We start from the raw sequence: 15438 nt of genomic DNA, 5'->3' as shown, positions 1-15438 counted from the left end.
AGTAGGCATGACACAGTAAACATATGGGAAGTGTTGTATATTTCTACAGAAAACATCAAGATATAAGATGTTATTGAAACTACTTTATGCCCTTGATACAATAATAATCTTAGTAAACTCTTTTCAAAATGTAAACTACAGTTAATCTGCAAATATAAAAAGTACAATAAAACATTTTAGTCCTAGCTAAACATCTATGACTTATTATAGATGCTATCAGTGGACCTTCAACATCTTAAATCTTATCGCACTATAAACCCAAAATTAACCCATTAGTCCAAAGAAAACATACACACTATACAAACTGAGCCCGAGCCAATATAGTTCCAACTTTCATGTATTGAACGATTAGTAATTATCGTGAGAGGCCTTATCAGGAACATTTATTAAGTAAGTAAGTGACACAACAAAGAAAAAGAAAAACTTTGACAGTATTATTTTAATTGAGGAGGAGAATCCCATAGTGAAGCAGTCATGTGTTTCAACAGGATTTTAAAAGAAAATGCCATTCCTGTTGCAACCAGCAACTTATAGTTCCTAACTAGCATGAGCGAAGTCTCCTGCCCACGCACACAATGACAGCAATCTGCACAGTTTAAACCAATGATCATTCAGAGGGTGGCTATTACTTCTGAAAAATAAGTTACCTTTTTATGTTTTCATAATACAAAAAGCTATGTGTTAAAATTTCTTTACCATTTCATTATTAAGGAGCACTATCACAATCTCCTCAATAGTAAACACTGTGTATTAGAGCTGTGAGCCTTTAGTCCTAAATTAGAAGTAAATTATTCTGTCAGTGGAGTCGTCCAATAATATTATTAGTCGACCAATTTACTTTATGGGATTATAAGGATATGGACCGCAGCAGAAAAGAGAAGGCACGGAGAGAGTTTCTGGAGATTTGGGAGTGAATCATAAGTTCAATCTACCATTTTACATGAGGACTAATACCTCTCTACATAGTCATTATCAGGTCTCGGTAGTTTGACTCAGATGGTCAGAGATGAAGGAAAAATACTTCAGCTGACTAACCGAAGCACAGAGCATGTTTTTAGTCAACAAAGAGTTTCTTTAGTCAACTATCGCTCTATTGTACATCATGCATATTGGATATTATCATTTAAAAATTTAAGATGTACATCTCAGGTCGCTTCCCAGGAGGAAAAGGGTTTTCAATGTTAATTTCAACTTAAACACAATAGATTAACTCAGTGCCATTTCTAGTTCTAAAATAAACATTCTAAATAAGGATTACTGTATTAAACCAGGGCAGTAATAGACTCAAAGAAACCTCCTCTAATCCACTCTTGCTTTACATAGTGCCTCAGCTCTAAACTTAAGAGCGCTTTACAAACTTGGGCAGAGAGTGAATTCCTCGAGCACTATGTCATCGTGTCAGTGACAATAAGAAACGAGGGACATGAGGAGCTGAAACGCCGCCGCTGGTTAGGTGGCTGTTACATCTTTGCAGCTTGCCTGATTATGGTTTACACTTGAGTGCAAAAAGCTGCCCGCTGCACAGAGCAAAATGAATCTCATGTGAACTCAGCTGCTCCCTGGACAAGGAAGTTGGACTGGGACCACCCACTAAATGACAAAGAAAAAGAGATTAAAATAAAAATACAATTGAATGTGATATTGCAAAGAAAAGGCATAGTAGTCAGTTTTAAGAGGCATTCAGTAACAGGGAAAACATTGCACACTAAATGCTTTGTTTTAGGCCAAGTTTGTCCCATGGGCTGAAGCAGAGCAGACGGGATGACTAAACTCTTGCAACCCAGACATAAGGGATGTTTCTGCAGATTTTCTCTCAAGATGACGTGCACAAATGAATTAGCAGGGTGTGTAGGGGAAGGCCCACGCTGCTCCTTGTCCAGAATAAAACAAGTCCCAATCGAAAACTAAATTGATTCTCTGTCCGTCATTTCAAATTGAGTTACTGTTTTAGGCTCAGTGAATGTTGGGAATAAAATATTGTGAGAACGGATGAGCCAATGTTTTATTTGAGGGAGTTCTGTGCAAGGGAGAAAGACTAAAGGGCTCCTCTCTTGAAGTCAACTAGAGGAAATGGCGCCACCATATGACTAACAAGGGTATAGTTGATCTTTGCATGAATTCTCCCTGCAACTTTGCACAATGTGAACCACAAGTTGCTCACTTTAACAGTCATAAAGTAATATACTAAAGTAATAATAATGTTTTATTGAAATGTTTCACAATAAGAACAATAAAGATCATGATCTATGATCAGCTGGGCTATTGAGCAAAAAAATAAAAGAATCACAATCATGATTTATTTTCACTCATATTGAATATTCAATTTAAAATTTTCTTTAAAAAAAAGGGATGTTGATTTCAACTTAAACACAATAGATTAACTTGGTGCCATTTAACACAAAATTGTGTCAAATTTCTTCTTCCAAAGACTGAATACTGTGCCAAACCACATGCTTTCACTGACAGAGGATTGGCTGTAAGCTCATCATTGACTCAGTGACATGATTAAACATGACAGGATCTTGATTAATATTCGATTAATATTGCCCAGCTATTTCTAACTCTATGTAATAATACTAGTAGTGGTATATTATTTTTTGAACAATAATTAAATGCGCCACTGATCATAGGGAACCACAACAAAATATATTGCATTAATTAAGAGGCCTGCCCCCATCACAAGAGCTGTGACCCATGAGGCTGAACTTTTATGATTAAATATTTGCATGATTTTCTTTCTCGAACAGAAACATGAATCAACACAGAGTTCGTAAACGCCATGGAAACTATCCCCGCCCCTCTCATGTGTGCTCTTCTCATGTATGAAATGTGTGCATGTAGCCTGTCAGCTCCTCCTCCGTCAGTATTCTCTCCATCCTTCGTCTTTGTCTCGCTCCATGGATGACTGGTGGCCTCAGCTGACTGCTCCGACAATTATCAATGCGTGGGAAAACCTAGCAACACAGGCTCTGACCTTGTCTGTCAAAAATACGGCAGCCAAGGACCCACTGTGGTTTCTTCAATGTGAGATGAGTGACACAGATACCTTGTTTATACTTTTAAATGAGTATACTCCCTAGAAATCTGCTGTCCTCACTCACTCTTGGTATTGTTGGTAAGTGTGCTGGGGGTAAATAAACACTGGCACAAACTAAAAACAATTTAAGAAATAGGAAAAGTAGGTATAAAGAAGAAAAGTTGACATAGAGAAGAAAAGTCAGAGTGTATATAAAACCAAATAAATGTTTTCTTTTGGCCATTCCTTAAACAACCAAAAAGCACAAAATATGTTATTATTAGCAAATTTTAGGGATGGAAATATAATAAATATAAAAAATATTGTGATATTGTATCATCTAAGTTCTCACAATAATAAATCATGGACCATCACAACATATCGAATTACAAGTCTCTTTGGTTAAATTAAGAGTTATGGTGCAGTAATAGCTTAAAAAAAGAGAGAGAACTACAAAAACCATGATCCTTTGCTCCATTTCAGTGTAGACTACAAAAAGAAATAACAGTTCTAAGCACTTATAAGTCTTTGGATTAAGTCATCTCAAGGCATTTTAAGAGGAAAAAGTAGCATATTAACAGCGTATTAACAGTTTTAGCTGTTTAGCCTCCACAAAATATTGCAATAAATATCGTACCGTGAGATGTATATAGTGAAAATATCGTACCAAGAGATTTGGATATTGTTACATCCCTAATCATGAGCTTTCATATGATATCACAATAAATATAGTATCGTGAGGTTCATACCGTGACGATATCGTAGATATCGTATAGTGAGACTTGGATATCGTTACACCCCTAGCAAATATGTAATGAGTTGTAACTAACTATTATTTTTTATAGTTTTTTTTTGGTGGGGAGATGGCATGCAAAAGGTAACACTGCTAGATAGAAAAGTGATATTAAATTGATAATAATCACAAATTGTTAATCATTTTACATGTTTAATCGTTTGAAGAAAATAGCCGTTTCTTGAGATAAAATTATTCTAAATCTTCATTGTTTTGGGTAATCGTTACAGTTCTGTTGAGAAGTCATTTCTAGTTGTTGAACCATACGTATTATTCTAAAGTGCACCCATTTAAGAACACGATTTGGAGACTCTTGACCAATTCAGAGCTATTGATCTCTCACTGTCTCTCTTTACAGCCAGTAGAAGACCAGATCAATGCAGTAGTGTTAAAGTACACTGCTTTAGCTTTTAGAGGCTATTCAGAGCAGAGGAGGAAAGACAAAAGGTTAATTTGATCAATATCTCGGACAGTTCAGGGTTTATAGAGAACCACAGAGGCTGAATTGTTAAAGTGGCTTCTCTGTTTTGGGCATGAATCCAAAATCCAGTAGACCAACTCTTGTTTTATCAGATTAAACCAAGAGACAGGTCCAAATGACAAACTAGTGGACTGTAATGATAAACAGCGCTCTGCCCCTCACACAAAAACACCATGTGAGCCTTGGTAGTTCTGAGAAGGGGGGGAATTTTGCCAGGAATGTCACTAATGCAATCATGCTAACGAGAAAACAATTAATTTGAATGAGCAGGATCTAGGGCTGTGGTGCAGGAGAGCAGTGACATAGACGTGCTAAGTGTGGCCAGTCCATTTGAAACAGGACTGTCAGCTTTCAAATGGTTGAACTAAGGGTGCTGTTTTTGCAAAGAGAGACACAAAAATGGGAGGAATCTAATTTACACAAAGGCTCTGGCGACAATCGCATCATGTGGTCCAAATTTGTCAACTCACAGCACAAAGAGTGACCAGTGGATCTGCGAGGTGAACTTTGACACGACCTTTAACCTCCACCGCCCAAATGAGCTTTCTTTAGCGAGATCTTTGTAAGCATCTTATACTTTGTGGATTGAATAACACAGAGCACAAGAGTAGCGTCTTTGTCCATTTGCAACCAGTTAAAAATGATAATTGAATATCCGCCTAAACTTTCACCTTTCATTGTCTACCAGTTACAAAAAAAAGTTGGGACAATGTAATGTGCATATAAACAAAATATGGTCGGGTATGCAAAAAAATTCTACCAAACCATTGCTCATTTTTTGCTAATTTCTGCAGATGCTAAACAATATTATTTCTTAATTGCCCCAGTTTCCACGTGTTGTTGGTTGCAAAAAAAAAAAGTGTAATGCATTCAAATGAGGTATGTGTTTTTTTAGTTCTTAATACGAGTATACTTATTTTAACATGTTATTAAAGTATTTTGTATATATTTTGTCATACATGTCATCATTACAGTCCAATTTTTTTGTATTAAGTTTTATACAATATACAACAGAGTAATTACTTGCCAATTATCATTCCCACATCATGTTTTGTATATTTCATTTTACCACTTTTAGGAAATACATTGCGTAACTGTCACAAGTGTTGAAAAGAAAAGCTTGATAGAGGGCCAAGTTGGAGGAAGCTATTCTTTTCATATATTCAAAAGTGGGCCAAGAGTGCTTTGTTCTGTCTTTCTATGGTTATTATTTGGAACTGTGGGGAGAATGAGAACCGGCTACTTCATATCAAATCCTTTATTGTGCCATCTTTTGTGTCTTGTCAAACAGCAATGAATAGGAGAGCTGCGTCTTCCTGGAGGCTATGCGCAATTTCTCTATATCCTGATTCTCCCCACTGCCAATCAGACATCCTGCAGGGCACAAAGAGTCAACAAAGACAAAGGAGAGGCATTCAAATATGTGCGGTCGTCAAGACTCAGTGAGAAAAGTCGAGTCATGGCCAAGTCAAAACCAGAACGTGATGAATGAGGAGAGATAAGACTGGGAGCACTGGAATGTTTATACACTGTAATTGTGAGACTGGTTAGTTAGTAAGGAAGGACATGAAGAGGTTACCAAACAACTATGCTAGATAAATGAGCAGTTGCATTGAAGAAGTATATTCTTCATTTTAGTTAAGGCCCAAAGTTCTCCATAACTTTGGGTAGCATGTGTAGTTGCATGAAATTTGTAGAAACAACGTATGATATGATGTAGTTAGTTACAACCAGTTAGTAAACAGGTTTCTGGACAGTTGTGGAAAGTCTGTTTTTTTTATGTGACAATAATAAAAGAAATATGCCTTTGGTGGCGCCCGGTTACACCTTAACTCTTTCTGTAGCAGAACTGGAAGTCTACTGAAGATAATGGCTCTTACCTTTTTGCAATGATAATCACAACAGGTCACAACTTAAGGGTCAAACCAATAACAACAATTATGTTCCTATACTGGCTCCTAGTGGCAGACGTTTGCATTTTTGACTATATACTGTAAAGCAGATGCAGTTTCTTGGCTCCTAACTATTCTTTTCTAAATATTTGACCAAAACAAGAATAAATCTTCAAATAGATTATAAAATATGCAAGCCAGTGACAAAAATGACCATGGGGAAATAAAATATTTGAGAGAACGGCATTGAAAAAATAATAATTTCTATATAAACAACTTTGTGACTCAGACACAAACTTTCTGAGGCTCTTTGAGAATGAGGAGCTCTGGTCTATATCACTTTCTGTTCCCAAAACACTCTCTACCTTCTCTTATCTCTCTCCCAGACCGGCCTCTCCATCCTCCCTGAGCCCAGAGCCTATGCTGGTGCTGCACCCAGCCCAGAGTATGCGGAGAGAGTGGATCTAGCCTCCTCCTCCCCAGCCTCACTGCCCTTTGCCATTGCTATCGGTCTATATAAGAACCAGACCTGCTCGGGCCGGCACTTAGCTCTCACAGGCTAACAATAACCAGCCGCAGATGTTTACATTAGCGGTGCAGGGGCAGCAGATGCGGTCGCACTCAATAAAACTTGCATCTCTCTCCCTTTGTCCAACATTCCCTGGTTCTGTCTACAGTCTGCAGAGAGACCCAGGGGAGCTCTTTAGATCTGAGGGTGTGACAGCTTCACTCCCATGCCTCAGACTTGCCTTGTTCCCAGCTCTATTTCACCCCCTTTCCCTCTCTCTCTTTTTCACCCTCTCCCATCCTCCCTTCCTCCCCCTCTCCTCTTCTCTCCCTCAGTCTTTTTCACCCTATTCCTCTCTCTCTCCCTCCTTTTCTTTCAAGCCCCTCTCTCTCCCACTTTCTCACTCACTCCCCATCTCCATCTCTCTCTCTTTAATCCTCTCCCTCTCTCTTTGCCTCCCTCTCACCCACTCTGTCTCAGCTGTGAGTCACCAGAGCTTCCCCAAAAGCACACAATCACAAATAAAAATCAAATCTAATTTTTCAAAAATGACAGATTTTGACAACCGAGGCTTGTATGAGTGGACTTTTCGGAAGTTCTTTATGCGCAAAGCTCCCTTCCATTCAGGTAAATGTTAGCACACCTGAGTAGTCTTTATTTGATGATCAAAAGAGACACAACCCAGCAGTGGAATTTCAGCAGCATGAACGAACAGGAATATCTCCAGGTAACACACTGCAAACAAAGCATAGATGAAACATCCTTGTGAGAAATTAGGAGATGTAGAGAAACTGCAGGCTCGGGCATAGTTTTAATCTGGACTGAACAACTGAACGGTCTTAACCCTGGGCTGCTTGATCAGGGTAAAAAATATAATCACAATTGTTTGGGTCAAAGTTGAAATCACAATGAATTAGAATGATTACTTCTATGCTGCCAAATTTATCCAGTAGAGAAAGTATAGACATATAAAATTTATTTTGTTATGTTTTGTGACAATTTTGTTTAAGATTAGAATTGTGGTTTGCTCCAGGTTTTGAGAGGCAGAACAAGTGCACATATCATGGAATCTGAAAGTAATTATTATTTTTGTAATTGGATTTTTTCACAATTTTAAGTTTGATTAATTGCACATACCTGTAAACCAGCTCTAAATTTAAATAGGAGTCAAGTAAGCTAGTTATCAAAGAAAATATCTGAGTAAATAAAGCTAGCAATAATTTAAACTAAACTAAAACCACAAGAGTACTCTGCAAGATGAAGCATGCGTGCCACTAGTTAAAATACCTGTATTACAATTTGAGAACCATTAAATAGCATGTGGACTCGGGTAGCAACGCAAACATGTAAACTGCATTAGCCTTGTCAACTTCTCATGTAAGAATCCCCCTTAAGCTGGAAAACGTCAAACAGTGTCTTGAGAGTACAGAGGAACTTAATGTGTGGCCCGATATGAGCTCATCCACTGAGTGACAATAACACTAAGCAGCACATAAACCTCTGACATTAAAACTGCTCTGCGAGTCCTCATTTCTCTTATTGTTAAACGACTCTGGTGTTTGGGTCGAACTATTACATTGGCAAGTCAACAACACTAATACAAGGCAGACAGCAGTAAGGTCCCAGGCAGAAGCTAAAGCTCCTCAATGGAACGGTGGTTTAGCCTATGGACCATTTTTGGGAGGTCTCAAAAGTGGTAGATCACTGAATAATACTAAGTCTATTTTAGAAGAGGCACAGCAGCAGCTCCCTGAAGCAAGGAGCATGCTTTAAAAATACCAAAAAAGCATGCGGCAGTCATAAAACCCCAGAAAACAGCCTCCATTAAAAACACAAGGAATCTAAGGCAATGGCTAAGGCAATAGATGTAACTTTATTTTCTGATCCTTTACTTAACATATTACCAACAGTTTTAGTGGAGTGACAAAAAGGCCAGTAATGTGATACTAATCTTGACTCACCGACTATAACTAAGACATTTACTGAAGTAGAAAGTTGCAGTGAGTCTTATATGTTAATATGTCCTGTTGACTCTATAAAATTACAACTGAAGGAAATTACCAGAAGTCTGGTAAAGGTTTATACTTTTCAAGGATTTAATTTAATGAATTTAGGAATTTTAGAGCAATGATAGCAATTCCTTTGTTCATAACGCCCAACAAACATTCTTGCACTGTACTGTCATCGATTTGTACATTAAAAATTATGATTGTGGTGATGTTGGTTTTGCAAAAGAGCAGCCTTGAATGCCATTGTTCAGGCTGAATGCTCCTAACATATTTGTTTGTGGTTAGTTGGTTAAGCATGGTAGAGACTCTTTGCATTTTCTCAGGCAGGGTAACACAACAGTATCATTATGTGCCCAGTGGGAAGGAACCTCTTTTCTCCCACAGCCGAACTGAAGGGGGTGGTGTGCAGCCCGTACGCAGGCATGCATATGAAACAAATAAAGGGAATGAATGCAATATCTGCTCAACGAGGCACACAAGGCATTACGGAGGATGTGAGAGATATCCCTAACAAATGTCTGCTGCCCTGCTACAAAACTCTCAATAAATGAAACATCAACAAAGGGGGAGGCCAGAAGCTTAGGTTGCACTTAACAAAAACATCTGATGTGCATTATTCCTGACAACGCACCAGACAGAGGATGAACGACCCGGATTTTAATAGAATGAGTTTCCTCTGCTTCGTATCACTTCACTCACTGACAAAAGACTCAGAGGAAGGTAGTTCTAAGACATGCAAAAGGTGACCAGATAAAATGAATAACAACATGAGATCGAGGACGTTCAGAGTAAACACATAATATGCTTCTGCACTGACCTCTAGTGGACAGAGTGAAAACATATTTGAAACACACTGCACTTACTTTGCATTTGTAGTTATCGCTTACCTTTATGACATATTTGTGAGGAGCCATTGGGATGTAACCTCTCCCAAAAAAATCTTTCCTAGAAAATCTACAAAGATAAAATAGCTATTAAAAAAACTCATCAAAGTAAATGATACCGTGATTAACAATTTCTAAAAAGCAATATTCGTGGTTAAAAAACTGACAGATAAGAAACCATAATCTTTCTTTATAAATTACAGTAGTAAAGTAGATTAGCATTACAGGAGGCAACGCGGGCTACGATTATCTGAAAAAATATGGTTATGTTTACATGAGTTTATTACAGGTTATTGTTGCCATAGCAGCAGCGATTAGGTTGAAAACATGTATATAATCATCGCATCGTAAAATATAGCACATACCAGCGTTGACAGTGTGCTTGTGTGTTAAAAATCAGTAAAAATAAAAATAAAAAAATCTCATGCCCCGCCAACTGTTTGAAACAACCAGGCGATGGAAGATGACGTCAAGATACGGTTAAGTTTGTAAACTGTAACTATTAGCTTTTATTTTTAATTATGTTATCACTATAGTTAAAAATGTTAAATGTGAACTCTCGTTGAGTTATTTGCTTTTCTTGATATAAATATTACAAGAAAAAAAATAATATTTGGGGTATGACGTTACTATGCGACGAGAAAATGAATGATGAAAGGACCCCAAGCTATAAGCGCGACCATGGCAACCATTGGTGTTTTGTAGAAAGCCAACTTGAATATTGGCTTTGGATTTATGGCAGCGTTAATAAACAATTTGTAGACTCAATTAAAAATATTTGGTTATTTAGTTTTTTATATGATAGCTTTACAATACATATAACAATCGCATTCGGTTTTTATTTTTGTTAAAATTATCATCAGGCCCTATCTAAAACACCAGTGTTTGATTGGTGGCAAGACAGTCTGCTTTGGAAAGAGAATCAGCTAAATTATATGTTCAATTATTTCGATTTTTGAGGGTTAAACAAGATGAACACTATTTTATAACCAAATTGAGTTTCGGCACACCTAGTGCTTTATTCATCTGTTTTGTGGAATGTCTCGACTTGAAAAGAAGCAGCCTGCTCGTTGTACGGATTTGCCACTGAACAATGCTGATATTTGCAGCAAACTTAACATTTTGAGGCAACTTCTAAAGTCTTGTTATGGACCTACAGGCAGACTAAAACAAATTCATAACAACATCGGGGGGCAGGTTGTCACTACCTCGACGTCGTCTGTCCTTTTACCAGCTTTGTCCTCATCAGAGCCCTTTATAAATCTAATAAGGACTTCTATAATCAACCACACATCTCGGTTTAGTGACTGTGGTCTATTTGCAGGTATTTTGTGTCTGTCTCTTATAGAAGAAGCACAAATTTCCTCTCTCAGAAGAGCTGTTTGTCAAAAAGTAAACAAGTATTTACTTGGTCTGTGCACAAGTTACCTCCAACAAGAAGACTGTGCCTGTAAAGTCAAAGTGGATTTCACCAGCAGCCAGTGCCTCATCAGATTAGCTCATGGTGTCATCTCCAGCAAACCAGCTTGTGTTTTAAGAGAATCAGAAATTCTTCATATCAGCAGATTGACTGTACACGGATTTGTACTCACTGTCCCCTGTGACAGCCCAGGTGTAGTCAAACTTGGAAGAATAATAACGCTCCCAGTGGAAGGCTTACCAGTGACGGACTCAACCATTTTTCCTGGGTTATTGCTAGAGATGCCTGACCCCATGGGGCTTCCTAATTGTGAACTACTGCGTACTATTATATTTACTGTATCTCTTGCCGGGGACCTTTCTGAGCTTGGAGAAGGGACCGTTGAGGTGCACAAAGGAGCAGACATGGAGGCACAAATCCTGGACCAGCTACTGAAGACTGGAGAGCAAGTTCTTAAAGAAGAGGTGAAATTGTTTATGTGCCAAAAGGTCATCCACCCAGTACTACAGCAATATCTGAGGGACCATGGCGTCACAGTGATAGAGAGACTCGGAGTTAATTTACTGGAGCCAGTTATTCAGCTAACAGGTAGGTAAAACTTTGACTTCTACTTACTGAAATGGCTGAGGTAGAAATAAACTGCTTACTACATGTTTGTATTGTTTTGTTTAGGAAGCTGGATGCTTAACTAGAAATATTCTTTATTTAGAAATGAATTTAGACAAATGTACACACATATATAGAATTAAAACTGTAACCATTTTTAAATATTTGTAATCCTGTAGTGTGGATATAGAAGTTTAGTTTTGGTTAATGTTATTTACTAATACATCTTTCTGTTTCTGTTGCACAGGTGCACAACCAGTTTCTACACTACATACCATCCCACCCAGTGCTTATGGAAAAGTGAAAGAAATCACTGTGAGACAGTTTGGATCCAAGACGATGCTGCATTTGGTTCCCACTGAGGAGGGTGCTATCTGCACTCTCATCCTCTGTCACAGAAATGAGACCATGCTAAATGAGTTAAAGGTATGTGGAATTATAGCTGTATTGGCAATTGCTATTCATGAGATATTGACGATACAAGGCACTTTGGGGTGAAGCTCTGTATAAAAGTGGATGACAATTTATCAGCATTGAAAATATAACAGTAATTACACATGTATTTTACATAATATTGTGCATAATAATAGTCTCTTATTATGTAATATGCATTGCAGGTATAATATTGATGAACAATTAAGCAGTTACTCCTTTATCTTTACATGGTTTCAGGTTGCATGTGAGAAGGCAGAACATGTGTTAAGGTTGACACTAAGAGATCCGTTTGCCCTTTATGGAGCAGGCTGCTTTGAAACACACCTTGCTGCTTATATCAGACACAAGGTAAATTGCAATACCACTTGTTAATTTAAAAAAACACTATCTTACTTACACTATTACTCTCTGGTTAATATTTTAAGTTCATGTTTAAGTCCTGTTGTCTGTTTTCTAGAGTAAAACTATTGATTTGGATACTGCTTCAATATTTGGATGTACAAAGACAGAGTATGTGCTTGCTGCAGAGGGTTTTTGCCGCTCTTTGGAGTCAGTCACAACAGCGCTGGATCACAATGGTGGGAGTTGTTTAATTGATCTGACTCATGCTCACCACTGGACACTTCCCACTGACACGACAACAGATGAAATGGATGTAACTTTGAGTCTGTGTAGGTGTGGGGGGGTGCAATATTGTAAAGATTATAAATGGAGCTTTTTAAACAGCAAATACATAGAGTTCTCACCTGCAGCTGCGAGTAGAGAGGCTGATGTCTTGGACTCCTTTACAGCCAAAGTTAATGGGCTCCAGGTTGCTGTAGAAACTGCTAATCTTGCTCTAGACGTGCAATATATAATACAGGATACAAACTAGAAAAAGGGAAATCTTGAAAATGACTGAGTTCATCAGCATACATTAATACAAATTAAGTATCCTGCTACTCCCACAATTACAGGCCATAGTTATCTAATATTACCAGAAGATGGTGCTTAAAGGTCATACTAAAATATTATTAGTACAAACAAAAGAGATACAATAGATTTTTTATTTTTATTTTATTTTATTTTTTTATTGAACTGCTTGTTGAACACCCTTAGTATTGTAAGATACATTCTAACAAAACATTATTTATTGTGTCTCTGTGTTAATATATTTGTAATGTATTGAGTCAGTCCGGTAATTTTAACAGATGAATGGAATCAAAGCCTTTCTTAACACTGGATAGTCTTTGAAGTTCTCCTGGTAAAACCTATAAAAATAGATATAATCACATAGGGCAGAACATACAACAGGTTACAAAAATAAAATGCAGGCCTTTAAATACCTGTGATGGTAATAGGCTCTTGGTCCAATAAAACACAGACTAAATAGAGCAAATGACAGTGTTGGCAGGGACCAAGTGCAGAGTGCATATCCAAACCACTCCAAAATCTCCCCTAAGTAGTTAGCACTGGACACGTACTCGAACAGTCCTCCTGCAGAAGTGAAGAAAAACATCCACATGATCTTAATGATGATCTGAAGGAAATTTAATCCAGGTGTAATCTCGTGTTTACCTTTAGGAATTCTGTAAACGACTTCGCCGGGTTTCCTCAAGTTACGGAGAATATAGTCACTATGTATATTTATAGCCATACCAATGTAGAACAGCATTAATCCTTGATAAAAAGAACTCCTCTTTTGAGAAATTATTTACCAATGACAAGGGGAATCTAAGAATATTTCAGTGTTCAGACCTGTTTTGTAGTGAACTTTTGAAGTCCATTCCTCCCCAAACTGTGCACAGTGCAGCAGGTAGTAACTTTGGAGGAAGCCATTCAAAGAGCAGGAGAAACCTGCTGTGACCATCACACGCAACGGGAAAGGCCGTCCTCTGGTAAGCAGGGAGTATACAAATGTCCTGCAGTAGAATAAACAGTTCAAAATATTACTTAAAAATTGTATTACTCAAGTAGAAGGACAAACTAGAGGTTCAAGTAATTACTCAAGGATGAGTTAAAAGTAAGTAACATCTGATTTTATGCATTCATGTTAATTTTATGGACAAAACATCAAAGAATGCACCACAGTAAAGTGTTGTGTCTGAAAGTTATTTAGACGTTTATGTTTATTTGTTATTGAAAAGTTACTCAAGTAAAGGTAACTGTACTACCTCCTGTATTCAATCATATCAACAATAAAATATACAATTTAGATACTAATAAAATCCAACAAATGTAATCGATAGCAAACAACAACATTTGCACATGCATATCAACATCTTTGATATGCATATGATCAAAGTTGCATTTTGCACAATAAGAACTCAAAACACATACTTTATATATGTTTTATCATTTCTAATACTCCTAGTGCTCTTTCACATGTGTCAGAAGTGATGTTACAGTTACCTTTTAAGGTTCGTCCACACTTGGATGGAGCCCTGTTTAGGAATGATGCAGACTTGGTTTGGTCCAGTTTTAACCTGGTTCAGTCCTGGTTTAGTCCAGGGGACTTCTTCTTTTAATCTCAGATTCCAATTTTAATGTAGTGTGTGTGAAAGTTTGAATGCACCCTTAATAAATGCTGAAGCCACAAAAATCTGTTAGTTAGTAATACTTACCTCTGAAAGTAATGTAAACAGAAGGTCCAAATTAGCAGACTCTGGCCCAGGCTGGAGGGGTTGTGAGATGAGAGGCTGAGGAGCAGAGGGATCAGGAGTGCTGGCATCTCTTGGAGAAACCAAGCCACTTTGGCTGGGACCATCCAGATGGGACCCTTGAGCACCATGTGTCGCCCGTACGAAGCCTGTGCCTCTTTATGATAAATGAGGTGTCCCACACTAGCCAGGATCATCCCACAGCTCAGAACGTTCACCAAATTGTGAGAACAGTGCATTTTGTCAGGCTGTACCTCCAGGTTAGCGTGAACAGGAAATTACTCCTCTCTTTCATAAGGTTAAGATCAAGCGTCTGTGTAATACTGGTTGTAAACAAGGCGGTAAACTCCACCCAAAATCCAGTTAGAGGTGTGCTGGAATGCTGCTGTTGAAATGTGAGAGAGCTGCTTCAGCGGCAGGGCTAAGATTAGGATAATTAGGTTGATTATTCTTTGTGATTATTCTAGCGAGAATAGTGCTCAGTTGTACAAATAAGACCCCATGGAGTTCAAGACTGCAGCTTTTGCAATCCTGTGTTTCTTACAAATCAGCAGGCCATCCTGTGCACACTCTGGAACATGTGGGGTCTGTTTTTGTTCATGTATCCTCAATGAATATCCAGTCACTTATTGTATATAGTAGTTTTGCTGATGCATAGTTTTAATGTGCATAATATTATACTAGCACATCTTGATATTCAGTTTGTATTTTAATAGGATTTATATTTACTTACGTTGTTGTGAAACTGTAACTTC

The 15438-nt window shown here is 37.8% G+C and overlaps 3 protein-coding genes across 3 annotated transcripts in view; 1 reads left to right on the top strand and 2 right to left on the bottom strand.

The window, feature by feature from the left end:
• Positions 1-10049, bottom strand: part of slx4ip (SLX4 interacting protein) — a 43230-nt gene extending 33181 nt beyond the window's left edge. The window contains exons 1-2 of the mRNA XM_055162988.1: positions 9949-10049; positions 9587-9653 (exon numbers count right to left, since the gene is read on the bottom strand). Of these exons, the coding sequence (XP_055018963.1) occupies positions 9587-9613 (27 nt within the window). The 5' untranslated portion in view covers positions 9614-9653; positions 9949-10049. The remainder of the gene's footprint in view (positions 1-9586; positions 9654-9948) is intronic.
• A 463-nt stretch (positions 10050-10512) lies between these two features.
• On the top strand, positions 10513-13185 carry mkks (MKKS centrosomal shuttling protein). The gene is made up of 4 exons (XM_020921016.2): positions 10513-11591; positions 11857-12035; positions 12282-12392; positions 12502-13185. Exons 1-4 carry the CDS (start codon positions 10622-10624, stop codon positions 12916-12918), a joined length of 1677 nt encoding a protein of 558 aa, XP_020776675.1. The 5' UTR covers positions 10513-10621; the 3' UTR covers positions 12919-13185.
• Position 13186: 1 nt separating this feature from the next.
• Positions 13187-14925, bottom strand: srd5a2b (steroid-5-alpha-reductase, alpha polypeptide 2b). The gene is made up of 5 exons (XM_020921532.2): positions 14648-14925; positions 13782-13945; positions 13602-13703; positions 13370-13520; positions 13187-13294 (listed from the first exon to the last, which is right to left on the bottom strand). Exons 1-5 carry the CDS (start codon positions 14920-14922, stop codon positions 13228-13230), a joined length of 759 nt encoding a protein of 252 aa, XP_020777191.1. The 5' UTR covers positions 14923-14925; the 3' UTR covers positions 13187-13227.
• Between the last annotated feature and the right edge of the window lie 513 nt (positions 14926-15438).

The sequence above is a fragment of the Boleophthalmus pectinirostris genome, unplaced genomic scaffold (assembly GCF_026225935.1).
Source record: "Boleophthalmus pectinirostris isolate CB_2022bp ecotype Guang Dong unplaced genomic scaffold, ASM2622593v1 HiC_scaffold_5, whole genome shotgun sequence".
NCBI lineage: Eukaryota > Metazoa > Chordata > Actinopteri > Gobiiformes > Gobiidae > Boleophthalmus > Boleophthalmus pectinirostris.
The sequence above is the reverse complement of the archived record's forward strand: the minus strand, read 5'-3'. Positions and strand labels throughout refer to the sequence as shown.